Genomic DNA, 12,008 nt, shown 5'->3' on the forward strand with positions numbered 1-12,008 from the left:
ATTATCTGCAATATACACTGGGTATTTAATAATACACTTTTTAATAAGATATTTTTATTCAGCTTTTGCTTTCTACCTGTGTAGACTTGGTTTAATTATTTACCTTCTAGTCTGTGCCTTCCTTTCTCATCTGTAAAATGGAGAGAACAGCACCTTCCTTAGAGTTTTGGGGAGGATTAAATTCATTAATAAATGTAACACACTTAAAACTACTTGGCACATGGTAAGAGCTACATACATGTTATTATTGATAGTTTTTATTCACATACATTAAGTCTACTAAGGCTCACTATGAATTTGTAACATACTTATTATGTTCTCTTTTCATATTACGGCACTTGAATTTAGGATATTTAGTAAATTTGTAAAGAAAATAACTGTTTTTTGAGCACTGATAATAGCTGTTTTAAATACATTATTTCATTTATTCTTGAAAATCTGCTTAGTAGGTTTGTCAAGTTTAATATGTTAAAAAACAGAATTCCTGATCTCCACCTGCAAATCTGCTCCTTCCTTAGCTTTCCTTATTTTAGGAAATAATATCATCTTCCATCAGCCTTAATTTTCTCACTTCTTACATCTAACAATCAGCATACCCCCTTGATTTGTGTAGAGGAGGAAAAAGTTTTCCTTGACCCTCTCAGGGTCCCTGGCTGGGTCTGAAAATTAAACTGACAAAGACAGATTAACAGGAGAAAAGCATACACATTTATTTGATATAAAATTTACATGACATGGAAGCCTTTATAAGGAAATGAAGACCTGAAGAAACAGGTAAATCTGTGTGTTTAATATTAGGTTTGATGAAGAATAGAGTCACGGAAAAATAGGATAGTATAAAAAAAGGGAGCATGACTAAGAATAATAAACTAGGAAAAACTAGCAAGGGCTATTTGGATTCCTCTCACTGTTCTTGTTTTGGGCACAGGGAAGGCACCTCTTCTATGGGGGTCTTATGACCTGTTTCAAGGGAGCAGGTGTGGGAAAAGGTCAGAGAGAGTTTCCTGCATCTGCTGTTTCCTCAATTCTTTCAGCTTAAAATATTCAGTATACCAAGGTGTTATATTTTGGGGGAGGGTTCTGAACCTTGACACTTCTCATCCAAAATATATCCAGCCATGACCTTTCTTACTCCTTTTACTTATGCGCTTGTCCAATCCCTTATCTAGACTATTGAAATTGCCTCTAAACTCATTCCTCTCCATCTAGCAGTTGGGATGATCTTTTTTTAAAAAATTTTTTTGATTGATTGATTTATTCACGAGAGACACACACAGAGAGAGAGAGAGAGACAGAGAGAGGCAGAGACACAGGCAGAGGGAGAAACAGGCCCCAGGCAGGGAGCCTAATGTGGGAATTGATCCCAGGACTTCGGGATCCACCTTGGGCTGAAGGCAGGGGCTAAACCGCTGAGCCACCCGGGCTGCCCTGGGATGATCTTTTTAAACATAAATTATAAATTTAGTTATGTCACTGTTCTGTTTCAAAATCTCCATTAGCTTCCAAACTCCTCAGTGTCTGTAAGAGCCTCCATGATAACCTCTTTGTCTCTGACTTACCTCCCACTCTTTCCTGAGCTCTTTATGCTCTTCTTTCCTGCCTCAGGGCCTTTGGACTTGCCATTCTATCTGTAACACTCTTTCTCCAGATCTTCAGAGGGTTGATTCCTTCTTGTCAGTCACATTCCAAATTCAGAATCACATCTGCAGGGATGCTTCACATGACCACCCAGTCTAATGTACCATTCCTCTGTCACACTTGTCACATCTGTTAGTGTCAAAGCACTTATCACTATCAGCATTATAAGATTAATCTGTTTAATGACTTTGTATTGCTTCTCTCCCATAGTAAATGTAAGCTCCATGAGAGCTTGTCTGTCTTATTCATCCCTGGGTCACTGTGCGTCATATTGCCTGACACAGAGGAGATGGTCAATAACTATTTGTCAATTGGAAGAATGAATACATGAATAAACGGATGCTCAGATACATCATGTAGTTCACTTTTTTGAGGGAGAGATCCTCTTTCCTTGTTCCAAGTGTTGAGGCTCCCTGGAGACTTGACAACTCATCACAAAGGCAGTTAGCGGAGGAGCCAGAGTAAATTCTCACAGGTCTTTTGATGCTCAGGGTCAGCGTTTTTCATGCTTCCTTTGTGCTTGTGTGAGATGATCCCTGTGTTGTTTACCTGAGTCCTGCATTTTGGTGTTAAGAGTTATGTAAGATATGTAACCATATTATGGACGCTGCTTTTCTTTTCTAGCATTTCTTTTTTCTATTTTGATTCATTTGTAGTCTTTCAAAACTCTCACTGTGGAAGGAAGAAAGGTGGTAATCTCTTATCATTTTGGTTTCTTAATGGTTTGTATAGAATAGTTTGGATATTGTTTTTGAGTTTTGAGAAACTCTGCAAGGGCCTGTGTTTTTGTCAGTTTGATTCACTGATGTACCCCCAGTGCCCAGAATGACTGTATTGGTCAAGATAGCCTAGGTCAAGCTGCGCTAACAAACAACCCCAAAGTCTTAAGGCTTTAACACAACATAAAGTCTGTCCCATTCAAGTTACTTGTCGATTGTGGATTAGCAAGAGGCTCTGCTCATCTTAGTCACAAGATATGTGATAATGAGTCACACATCTTAGTATTAGGGACTGCATCTCAGCACATGCCTGCTTAATCAGCATGGCAGAAGGAAGTTAACCTGGCAAATTAGGTACTGTTTTTTTTTTTTTTTTAAAGTGGGCTTCACGCCCAGCAGAGCCCAACACAGGGCTTAAAATCACAACCCTGAGATCAAGACCTGAACTAAGATCAAGAGTTGGACACTTAACTGACTGAGCCACCCAGGCGCCCCAATTATGTACTGATTTTTAAGGTTCTATCCAGAAGTGACAGTCACTTCTCACATTTCATTAGCCAGAGTCAGGCACATGGCATATGCTTAAGTTAAAAGAGGGAGGAAAGGGGTGCCTAGGTAGCTCAATCAGATAAGTGTCTGCCTTCAGCTCAGGTCACCATCCCAGAGTCTTGGGATTGAGCCCCAGGTCCCGCTCCCTGCTGATCAGGGAGCCTGCTTCTCCCTCTCCCTCTACCCATGCCCTCCCCTTGTTTGTACTTGCTCTCCTACACTCTCTCTCAAATGAACAAATAAGATCTTAAAAATAAAGGGGGGACAGCAAATATGATTTTACCATATATGCATCCCACATGTCTCCAAGAGATAAAAGGAATATTTGTGAACAGCTCTAATGTCTACTGCAAATTACTGAGTGCTTACTATATGCCACTCAGCCTCTGTTCTAAGTGCTTAACTAGGGACAACTTCTTTATCCTTACAACAACCCTAGATAATATTGTTAGCTCAGCTTTACAGATAAAGAATCTGAGAATAGATGTAATAAATAGATGTATGGAGAACTTAAGCAACTTGTTATTGATTTATTGACTCTCTATTCTTCATCAAACCTAATATTAAACACAATTTGCCCAAGTCATCCTCTAAGTGGCCAGAACCAGAATTTGAACGCTAGTAGTCTGGCTTCAGAGTCAATGCTTTGACTCTCTAGATATAGCTGCCTCAGTCATAGCAGGTCATTAAAAAAAAAAAAAAAAAATCATTGACTGAATATCTGGAAGAGTCTAAGCTTTTTGAAAACAGAAACTTCATCTTACATTTTGCATCTCTCAATTTTGCATTTTGTTTTTTTTAATATTTTATTTATTTATTAATGAGAGACAGAGAGGCAGAGACACAGGCAGAGGGAGAAGCAGGCTCCATGCAGGGAGCCTGACGCTGGGCCTCCAGGATCACGCTCCTGGCGTGAAGGTGGCACTAAACTGCTGAGCCACCCCGGCTGCCCATCAATTTTGCATTTTGTAGTAGAACTCAGAGAATCCATGATGTATTGAACTGGATAAATTAGAAACTAGATAATCCACTGCTAAGAGCTTAGAGTGTTTTTATTCCTGAAATTAAAGCCAATAGAAAAAATCTGAACCAAGACTAAGGGATAAGATAAATATAGAATTGCTCACAAAATACAGAAGACAAGGAGTAACTCAGTCGGTTTGGTATCTGACTCTTGATTTCAGTTCAGTTCATGGTCTCAGGGTCCTGAGAGAGAGTCCTGCATCAGACTCTGTGCTCAACAGGGAGATTCCTTGTCCTTCTCCCTATGCCCCTTCCCTTGCTCGTGCTGTCTCAAATAAATAATCTTAAAAAGATAGAAAACAAAAATGAGGAGTGTCAATTATATTCAATTAAAAAGTAAAAAATAAATGATATCCCTTTACATTTTAAAAGTAGTATTTTGGGGCAGCCTGGGTGGCTCAGCGGTTTAGCGCCGCCTTCAGCCCTGGGCATGATCCCGGAGACCCGGGATCGAGTCCCACGTTGGGCTCCCTGCATGGAGCCTGCTTCTCCCTCTGCCTGTGTCTCTGCCTCTCTCTGCCTCTCTCATGAATAAATAAATAAAATCTTTAAAAATGAAAGTATTTTGATAAAAGTAAGAAGTCAGTACCAGTTGCAAATACAAAAATGTCAAAAATGTAGGCGCATTCATGAGTGATATATTATTCGTAGAAGTAGTCAAAGAACTTAGAGATATTTTCAGATAAAGCCTGATTCATTTGCGATAACAGAAAAGAACATTCTCTTCTCACCCAACATGCCCCTTGCTGCCACCATCAGAGACAAATACCATGCTGGGTAGGCCATGAATCTGGCTCAGTATTGCATTACTGAGGTTCTTATGAGAACCTTAATTCTTATGAGAGGCCATTAATTGTAATTGATATCTATTGGGGATGTACTATGTGCCAGCCTTGTGTAAAATACTTTGTCTCATTTAATCTTATTAACTCTTGAAGGAAGGGGAATACTGTCTTTTTTTTTTTTTTTTAAACATGACAAAACTGAGACAGCGAAGGGGAAATGCTTGCACAAGGTCATATTCAGAAAATATCAGAGCTGGAAAATAAACTCAGGGCTTTTGACCTTATAGCCAGCAATCTTTAACCACCATGCACATAGTAACAACTGATCTTCTACTAATTCCTGGTTTCCAAATTCCAAATTCCAAATTTCTTTATTAGTTTTTAGGTTTTTGCAATAGACAGGACATGGTTACCTCACAGTATGCAGATTACATGGTTTCCTGGGCGCTGGCTGTCAGGAAGGAAAGAATGACATTATAACTAAAACACTTTTTTCACTCCCCATACCACTTCTCTGTACTCAAGATTGTTGCCCTTCAGCACTCAGACTGGTGTCATTGCTGTTTCTGATGATGTTCAAGGACAGGCTTGGTTTGGAAAAGCGCAGAAGGGACGTAGCATCCTTTTCACAGGGCCAAACCTTAAGCGCTTCTTTTCTCTTAGTTTTTTTTCTTAGCTGTGGCTCTTGTCCCAGAGGCAATGAGGCAATGAGGCAATGAGGCAATGTCCCAGAGGTTATTTTTCAAGGCTAATGCTAAAATAGACTAGGGAGTCTCCAGTATTATGGGGGCAGTATTCAATTTTCCAAACTGGTAATTCTTTTTGGAATATGTAGGTGGATCATTCTTGCCAGCAATATTCACAGATTCCAAAAAGACCTCATCTACTCAGACTTCCTTAGGGATTGGTACACAAAGGCCAGGTAGAGTATAATGGGGGAAAAAAAAAACACCTGGTGGAGGCCACAATGAGTTTTTTAATTATGACAGTGGAAGGATTTGCCAAATGCTAACTGTAAAAATAGCTTCTACTTAGGAATAAGCTTATGTACTGTGTGACATAGGTAACTGCTAATGTGGTTTAATTTGAGGGAAAGCCATTCAAGAAATCTCCATATATTGATTAGCTATCTCATCAGTAGCTTGAATCCTTTGGATTTACCACTGGTCCTCCTTCAGATTTGTTGTGAAATAGTCTTGGAACAGGTAATTCATTAAATCAAAATTTGAGTGAATTAATTTATTACTTGTTTTCCTCTCTTTGTTGGAGACAGGAGACTTAGAGCGTACTATCAGAGAGGAAGTTAAGTCCAGAAAGAACTGTGGAAGTCAAAAAATATTTCATGATTTAGCTCCTTGGGGGCCTTACTTCTACAACCTAATGTCCCACTAAGTAAAATGATCTCCAAACTGCGCACCAGTATGTGATGTCTGCCTTCAGTTTTTTCCCTTTTGATTTTTCCTGTGTTTTATGTTTTTTTTTCTTTCTACACTGTACAGTTCTATTGAATGGATGTTAGGTTTTATATGGCACATTCTACCAATGTTTTGAATTACCAGGGACTACAAATATATAAGGGAATAAATAGTGGTACCTGCTTTTAAGTAACTTCCTTGAGGAATGCAAGCAGATGGGAAAGAAGAAAAACAGTCATAAGCAGGTAAGTATAATGAAATGTGAGAATAGATGTAATAAATAGAATATTGTGGGAACCCAAAAGAGGAAGTGACATACTCTTTTTTTTTGGTAGGGGGAGGGGTGCCAGGGTGGCAGGAACAAACATGTGAAGGTTCACCAAAGAAGTAACCTGAGCTTGGCTTTGAAGGAAGAATAGAAGTTTCTAGGCATAATAGAGGGCAAGTGTATTCCAAAAGGAGAGAATAGCGTGTGCTTGATCAGCTTTTTACAATATGTATAAACCCAAATCAGTGGAACTAAGTAGCGCCCTGTTTTAGTGAAAACCACATAGCTTTTCTGTTTCCAGCTGTCTTTCACAGGTAGTTTGTTCAAACTAGTATCCAGCCAAGAAGCATACGTTGCATTTGGTTGCCATCTCTCTTTTGTGAACTTCCTTAGGGAAAATTCCTTTTTTCTTTTTTTAAGATTTTAAGTAATCCCTGCACCCAAAGTGGAGCTCGAACCCACAACCCCAAGATCAACAGTCACATGCTCTACCCACTGAGCCAGCCAGGTGCCCCTCTAGTAAAATTTTTCTAGCATTGAGTCGTATTTTGTCTCACGGTACTATCATCCTTTCAGCTCTCTTTTGGTTACTGTTTGCATGAGATGTCTTTTCCATTCCTTTACTTTCAAACTATTTATGTTTTTTAATCTAAAGTGAGTCTTGGGCACCTGGTGGCTCAGCGGTTGACCACCTGCCTTTGGCTCAGGTCGTGATCCCCGGGTCCTGGGATCGAGTCCCACATCAGGCTCCCTGCGAGGAGCCTGCTTCTCCCTCTGCCTGTGTCTCTGCCTCTCTCTCTCTCTCTGTGTCTCTCATGAATAAATAAATAAAATCTTTAAAAAAAAAAAGTAGGTCTCTTGTAATAAAGTGAATCATTAGTTAAATCAAAAATCTTTCAATCCCTGACATTAATTAGAATGTTTAATCCATTTACAGTATTATAATTACTGCTAAGGTAGAATTTACATCTGTCATATTGCTATTTATTTTCACATGCCTTTTTCCCCCTATTCCCCATTATTGCCTTCCTTTGTATCAAATAGATACTTTCTAGTATGCACTTTGAATTCTCTTGTGATTTCTTTTACTATGTGTTTTGGAGTTTTTAAATTAATGTTTGCTCTGGGGATTACAATTAACATCCTACTTTGTAACAATGTAGTTCAGATGATTACAAACCTAATTGCCATAGTATACTAAAAAGATAAGTCTATTTCCTCCCTGCTCCTTTGTGCTATTGTTATCATACACATTACAGTTTCTACATTATGTGCCCATCAACACAGATTTATAATTATAGCTTTATGCATGTGTCTTTTAAACTGGGTAGGAGAAAAAATGAATTACAGAAAAACATACATTTAACTGTCTTTTATTTTTACCTGTGTAGTTATCCTTATCAGTGTTCTCTGTTTCTCCGTGCGGGTGTTAAGTTACTGTCTGGTTTCCTTTTTTTCAGCTTGAAGAACTCCATTTAGTATTTCTTTCTTTCTTTTTAAGGTCTTATTTATTTATTTGACAGAGAGAGAGAGAGAGAGAGCAAGAGAGCACAAGCAAGGAGGGGTGGCAGGCAGAGGGAGAAGGAGAAGTAGGCTTCCCAGTGAGCAGGGAGCTCGACCTGGGGCTCCATCCCAGGACCTGGGATCATGACCTGAGCCGAAGGCAGATGCTTAACTGCCACCCAGGTGCCCACTATATTTAGTATTTTTGGTACGCTGATAGTACTAGTGCCTTTTACAAACTATAGGTTCTTTGGGATATAGATGCTGAATTCTTCATAAGGAATGTTCTTAACAAAACACATACATAATTACATATTTACATAAATACACTCTCCTCCAAAACAGGACTCTGCAGCTGCTCTTTGGCTGCATCTTTGCAAGGCAGCCCATCTGGTTTTTCCTGATCATGTAAATATATTTCCTAAAATACAGTTTTTGGCAAAGTTAAGTTTTACTTTTTTTTTTTTTTTTTAGTAATCTATACCCAACGTGAGGCTCAAACTCAGGGCCCTGAGATTAAGAGTTCATGCTCTTCTAATTGAGCCAGCCAATATTAAGGTTTAATATTATAAAGTTATAATATAGTTTTGTATTAAAAATATATTTTATATAATTTTTATATTTTATATATAAATTATATAAAATATTTTTATATAAATATAATTTTATATAAATATATATAATATATATTAAAATATATATACTGTTCAGGCTGAAAGAGACCTTAAACAGATTCCACATTTTACAAATGAGGAAATCGAAGCCAAAAGAGATTAAGTAACTTGGCCAAAATCATACTGCTAGTTGATAGGGAAAGCCCCATTCGAAATGAGATTTCCTGATTGTTAATTCATATTGTTTCTCCAACATTCCAAATTTCTGTCAGGATGCTAACTATGATTATCTAGTTTGGTCATGATATACTTAACAATTAGGGCACAAAATAATGAATTGGTCCGTAAGAATTTAATTAGAATAATTTATACTAAAAAAAAAAGAATAATTTATACTAATTAGATTGCTGTCTGCCTGATGGCTTTCCTTTAAGACATGTTAGTACCTTCCAGTCATAAATCTGGCTTTTAAGTGATTTTAATCCTGATCTTTGTACACTATTTTACAATGAATTCTTTTTTTTTTTTTTTTTTTGGCTTTCTTAGTCTGAGATTCCCTTTCATGTTTTAATCCCTCTTTGATGTCAGGCTTTTGATAGGAACTCTGTAAGTGGACAGTTCACCAGAATGCATAAAGAATGAGAGCCACCTGGGCAAAATGGGTCAATTCAGTAATTAGGAAATTTAGAATTTTTGAGGGTTGTGTGACATTTGTTATGACAGGAATCATGTTTGAGTAGTAGACCCTTCTCCTTAAGTTTCACGGTGAGAATACAAAAATCCGCCCCATGGTAATATTGTCTTATCTCACAATGGAAACAATTTTATTTTTTGACCCGCAGTTTGGTTTCTTGATAAATGCATGTTTCATACTTTGTGTGTCATTTTGTATAAATTAAGAGCAGAAGCATCATTTTGAATCTGGCCCGCCACCTATTAGCAGTAGGGACCTCTAGCAGGTCCCTTAATTCTCTGAGCCTTAAATTCCTTGAATTCCTTGTAAGCAGGAATACTTTTACCAACATTCGGGTTGTATCAGGATTCAGTGAGATAATATGTATAAAGCACTTAAAAGAACACATAGTAAGTGCTCAATAAATGTTACCTTTTATTTTTGTTCTATGTGATACTGTTTGAACATTGAATCCTTCCTCTTCACCATCCTAACTCTGGAGAGGATCTAGCCACAGGATCAGAATCCTTATGAACCTTTGAAAAAGAAGAATGGAAAGGTGGCTTGGCCCTCTCTGACTCAGCCTGGGGAAAAGGCAAAACTGCAGTGCTCAAAGGAGGCAAAACCAGTGGTCTAAGCAGCCAATGACCTTATGGCTGTGTCAGCTTGTCCTATTGTGTAGGGGGTCCCCAAAACTACCCTCATGCTTGATGATTCACTAGAAGGACTCACAGGATCCAAATGGTTGATTATAATGAGACAATACAGATTATATTCAACAAAAGGAAAAGATGCATGAGATAAAATCCAGGAGAACCTAAGTGCACACTTCCAGGTGTCCTCCCACAGTGGAGTGTCATGGATGTACTTATTTCCCCAGCAACGTGTTACAACATCTGCAAAGTATTACCAAGTTCACCTGAGCCTTGGTGTCCAGAGTTTGTATTGGAGACAGTCACATATGCAAATAAAGCCTATATGAGCGATCTCAGCTACTCAGACTCCAGCCCTCCTTCCACCTCCTTACTCTCACCCCCAGAAAAACAGGTGTTTATCACACATTACATTGTCAGAATAAATATATCTGCTTAAATGGTACAGCATGGCCCCAGGTCTCAGAAACACCCGCTTGTATTAGGCTGTCGGAACATTACAAGGCTCATTGGTTATCTCCTAAGATCAGGCAAGGGCTACTCCTGAAGATAGGCCTTTCTTTGGTGGTACAAGGTATGGACAACCCAGACCTGTTGAGGTAATCCTTTTTCTGCACACCTTACCTACCTTTTAAACTTCATAGATGGAGAAAAGGTACACCTAGTTGATGAGCCAGTATGATATTGTTTTTTTTTTTTTTTTAAAGATTTTCCCGCAGGCCCAAATTTTACAGTTGGTGTACCACACGGCTCCAAACTACCAGTAATGGTGGTTATACAGTAGACACCTTTCTCAGAGGCAGAGAAAGTCAGGTCAGGCATTAGAAAGTGCTACAATTTATGAATGGTCTTAGAAGTTTTATAATTTTGACTGGGGGGAAGAACTTAGGAGGCCATCTGCAAATAACTCTAACTTGCCAGCCTTAGTTTCTTTTTTTTTTTTTTTAAATTTTATTTATTTATGATAGGCACACAGTGAGAGAGAGAGAAGCAGAGACACAGGCAGAGGGAGAAGCAGGCTCCATGCACCGGGAGCCCGACGTGGGATTCGATCCCGGGTCTCCAGGATCGCGCCCTGGGCCAAAGGCAGGCGCCAAACCGCTGCGCCACCCAGGGATCCCGCCAGCCTTAGTTTCTAATGAGAAAACATAAGCTAAAGGTATCACTTATATTAGTGGAAGTTTTAAGTATAGCACTGGATGCAACTGTATTTAAAAGAGGTGATTTATCAGGATCCTTGGGTGGCTCAGCGGTGTAGTGCCTGCCTTGGGCCCGGGGTGTAATCCTGTATGTTGTGCCCAAGATTGTGAATCCGAGAAACCACCAAGGAGCCGACACCAATGCAAGCACACGAGGGTTTATTAGCAAGCTCGAGCTTGGGTCCAAGTATACCCGACACAGCGACACAGCAGAGCAGGGACTTGGACCCCAAAGTGGGTTACAGCTGGGTTTTTTATAGGCTGGTCTAGGGGATTTTCAGAAGGGGTGGAGGAATATCTCAAGTTCTGTTTATATTCTGATACGGGGCTTAAGGGCATTGAGCTCTGTTCTCATTCTAATATGGGACTTTCTACTACAGGTGTGGGCTCTGTTGTCTTTCTGATATGGGATTCTCTGCCAAGGACATTGAGGACATTCTGCAGTTTTTCCCATAAAGTTCAGCTCTTATTCACAGGGGCCTAAGATGGCTGTACTTGTGCTAATGCTAAACTTTAGGTGGGATGGCCTTAATTTTTCTTGGCCTCCACACTGTAGTCCCAGGATTGAGTCCAGGCTCCCTGCAGGGAGCCTGCTTCTCCCTCTGCCTGTGTCTGCCTCTCTCTCTCTCTCTCTGTGTGTGTCTCTCATGAATAAATAAATAAAATCTTTAAAAAATAAAAGGTGATTTATCAAATATATGTAAATAGTTTGATTTAATTGTTATATAAGACTTTGTTATGTCTGCAAGTCATAGAAAAAGTTGTCCTGTGTCCTGATTTGGAGTTCTAAAGTTATTTTCATGTACATATTCAGAAATTATTATCTGTGCTTCAACGTGTCTGGGTAAAAGCACTTCTTTCAACTTATGTCCTAAAAACAAATTCAATGCTATATGGACACAACAAACAATCTTATTTCTAACCTGTATATTCATTTACAAAATAAAATTTAACTCATTATTCAGCTTA

General features: G+C 38.9%; 1 protein-coding gene and 1 long non-coding RNA gene across 13 annotated transcripts in view; one reads left to right on the plus strand and one right to left on the minus strand.

Annotated features, from left to right (window-relative positions):
* Positions 1-12,008, plus strand: part of C5H12orf56 (chromosome 5 C12orf56 homolog) — a 100,701-nt gene that overhangs the window by 12,588 nt on the left and 76,105 nt on the right. Inside the window, exon 3 of one of the 12 annotated variants that reach the window (XM_041757094.1) lies at positions 6,274-6,374. The exons of 9 other annotated variants lie outside the window; for them this stretch is intronic. Coding sequence is in view for 1 of the 3 variants with exons in the window: in XM_041757100.1 (XP_041613034.1) it covers positions 10,979-10,999 (21 nt within the window). In the remaining 2 variants the exon portion in view is untranslated. Of the gene's footprint in view, positions 1-6,273; positions 6,375-10,868; positions 11,000-12,008 lie in introns of those variants that run through there. 2 more of the 12 variants (XM_041757099.1, XM_041757100.1) reach the window with 2 other exon arrangements.
* The window catches only part of LOC121491935, a 104,628-nt gene continuing 101,315 nt past the window's right edge, over positions 8,696-12,008 (minus strand). The window contains exon 8 of the long non-coding RNA XR_005988076.1: positions 8,696-9,723. This is a non-coding gene — a long non-coding RNA (uncharacterized LOC121491935). The remainder of the gene's footprint in view (positions 9,724-12,008) is intronic.

The sequence above is a fragment of the Vulpes lagopus genome, chromosome 5 (assembly GCF_018345385.1).
Source record: "Vulpes lagopus strain Blue_001 chromosome 5, ASM1834538v1, whole genome shotgun sequence".
NCBI classification, from domain to species: Eukaryota; Metazoa; Chordata; class Mammalia; order Carnivora; family Canidae; genus Vulpes; species Vulpes lagopus.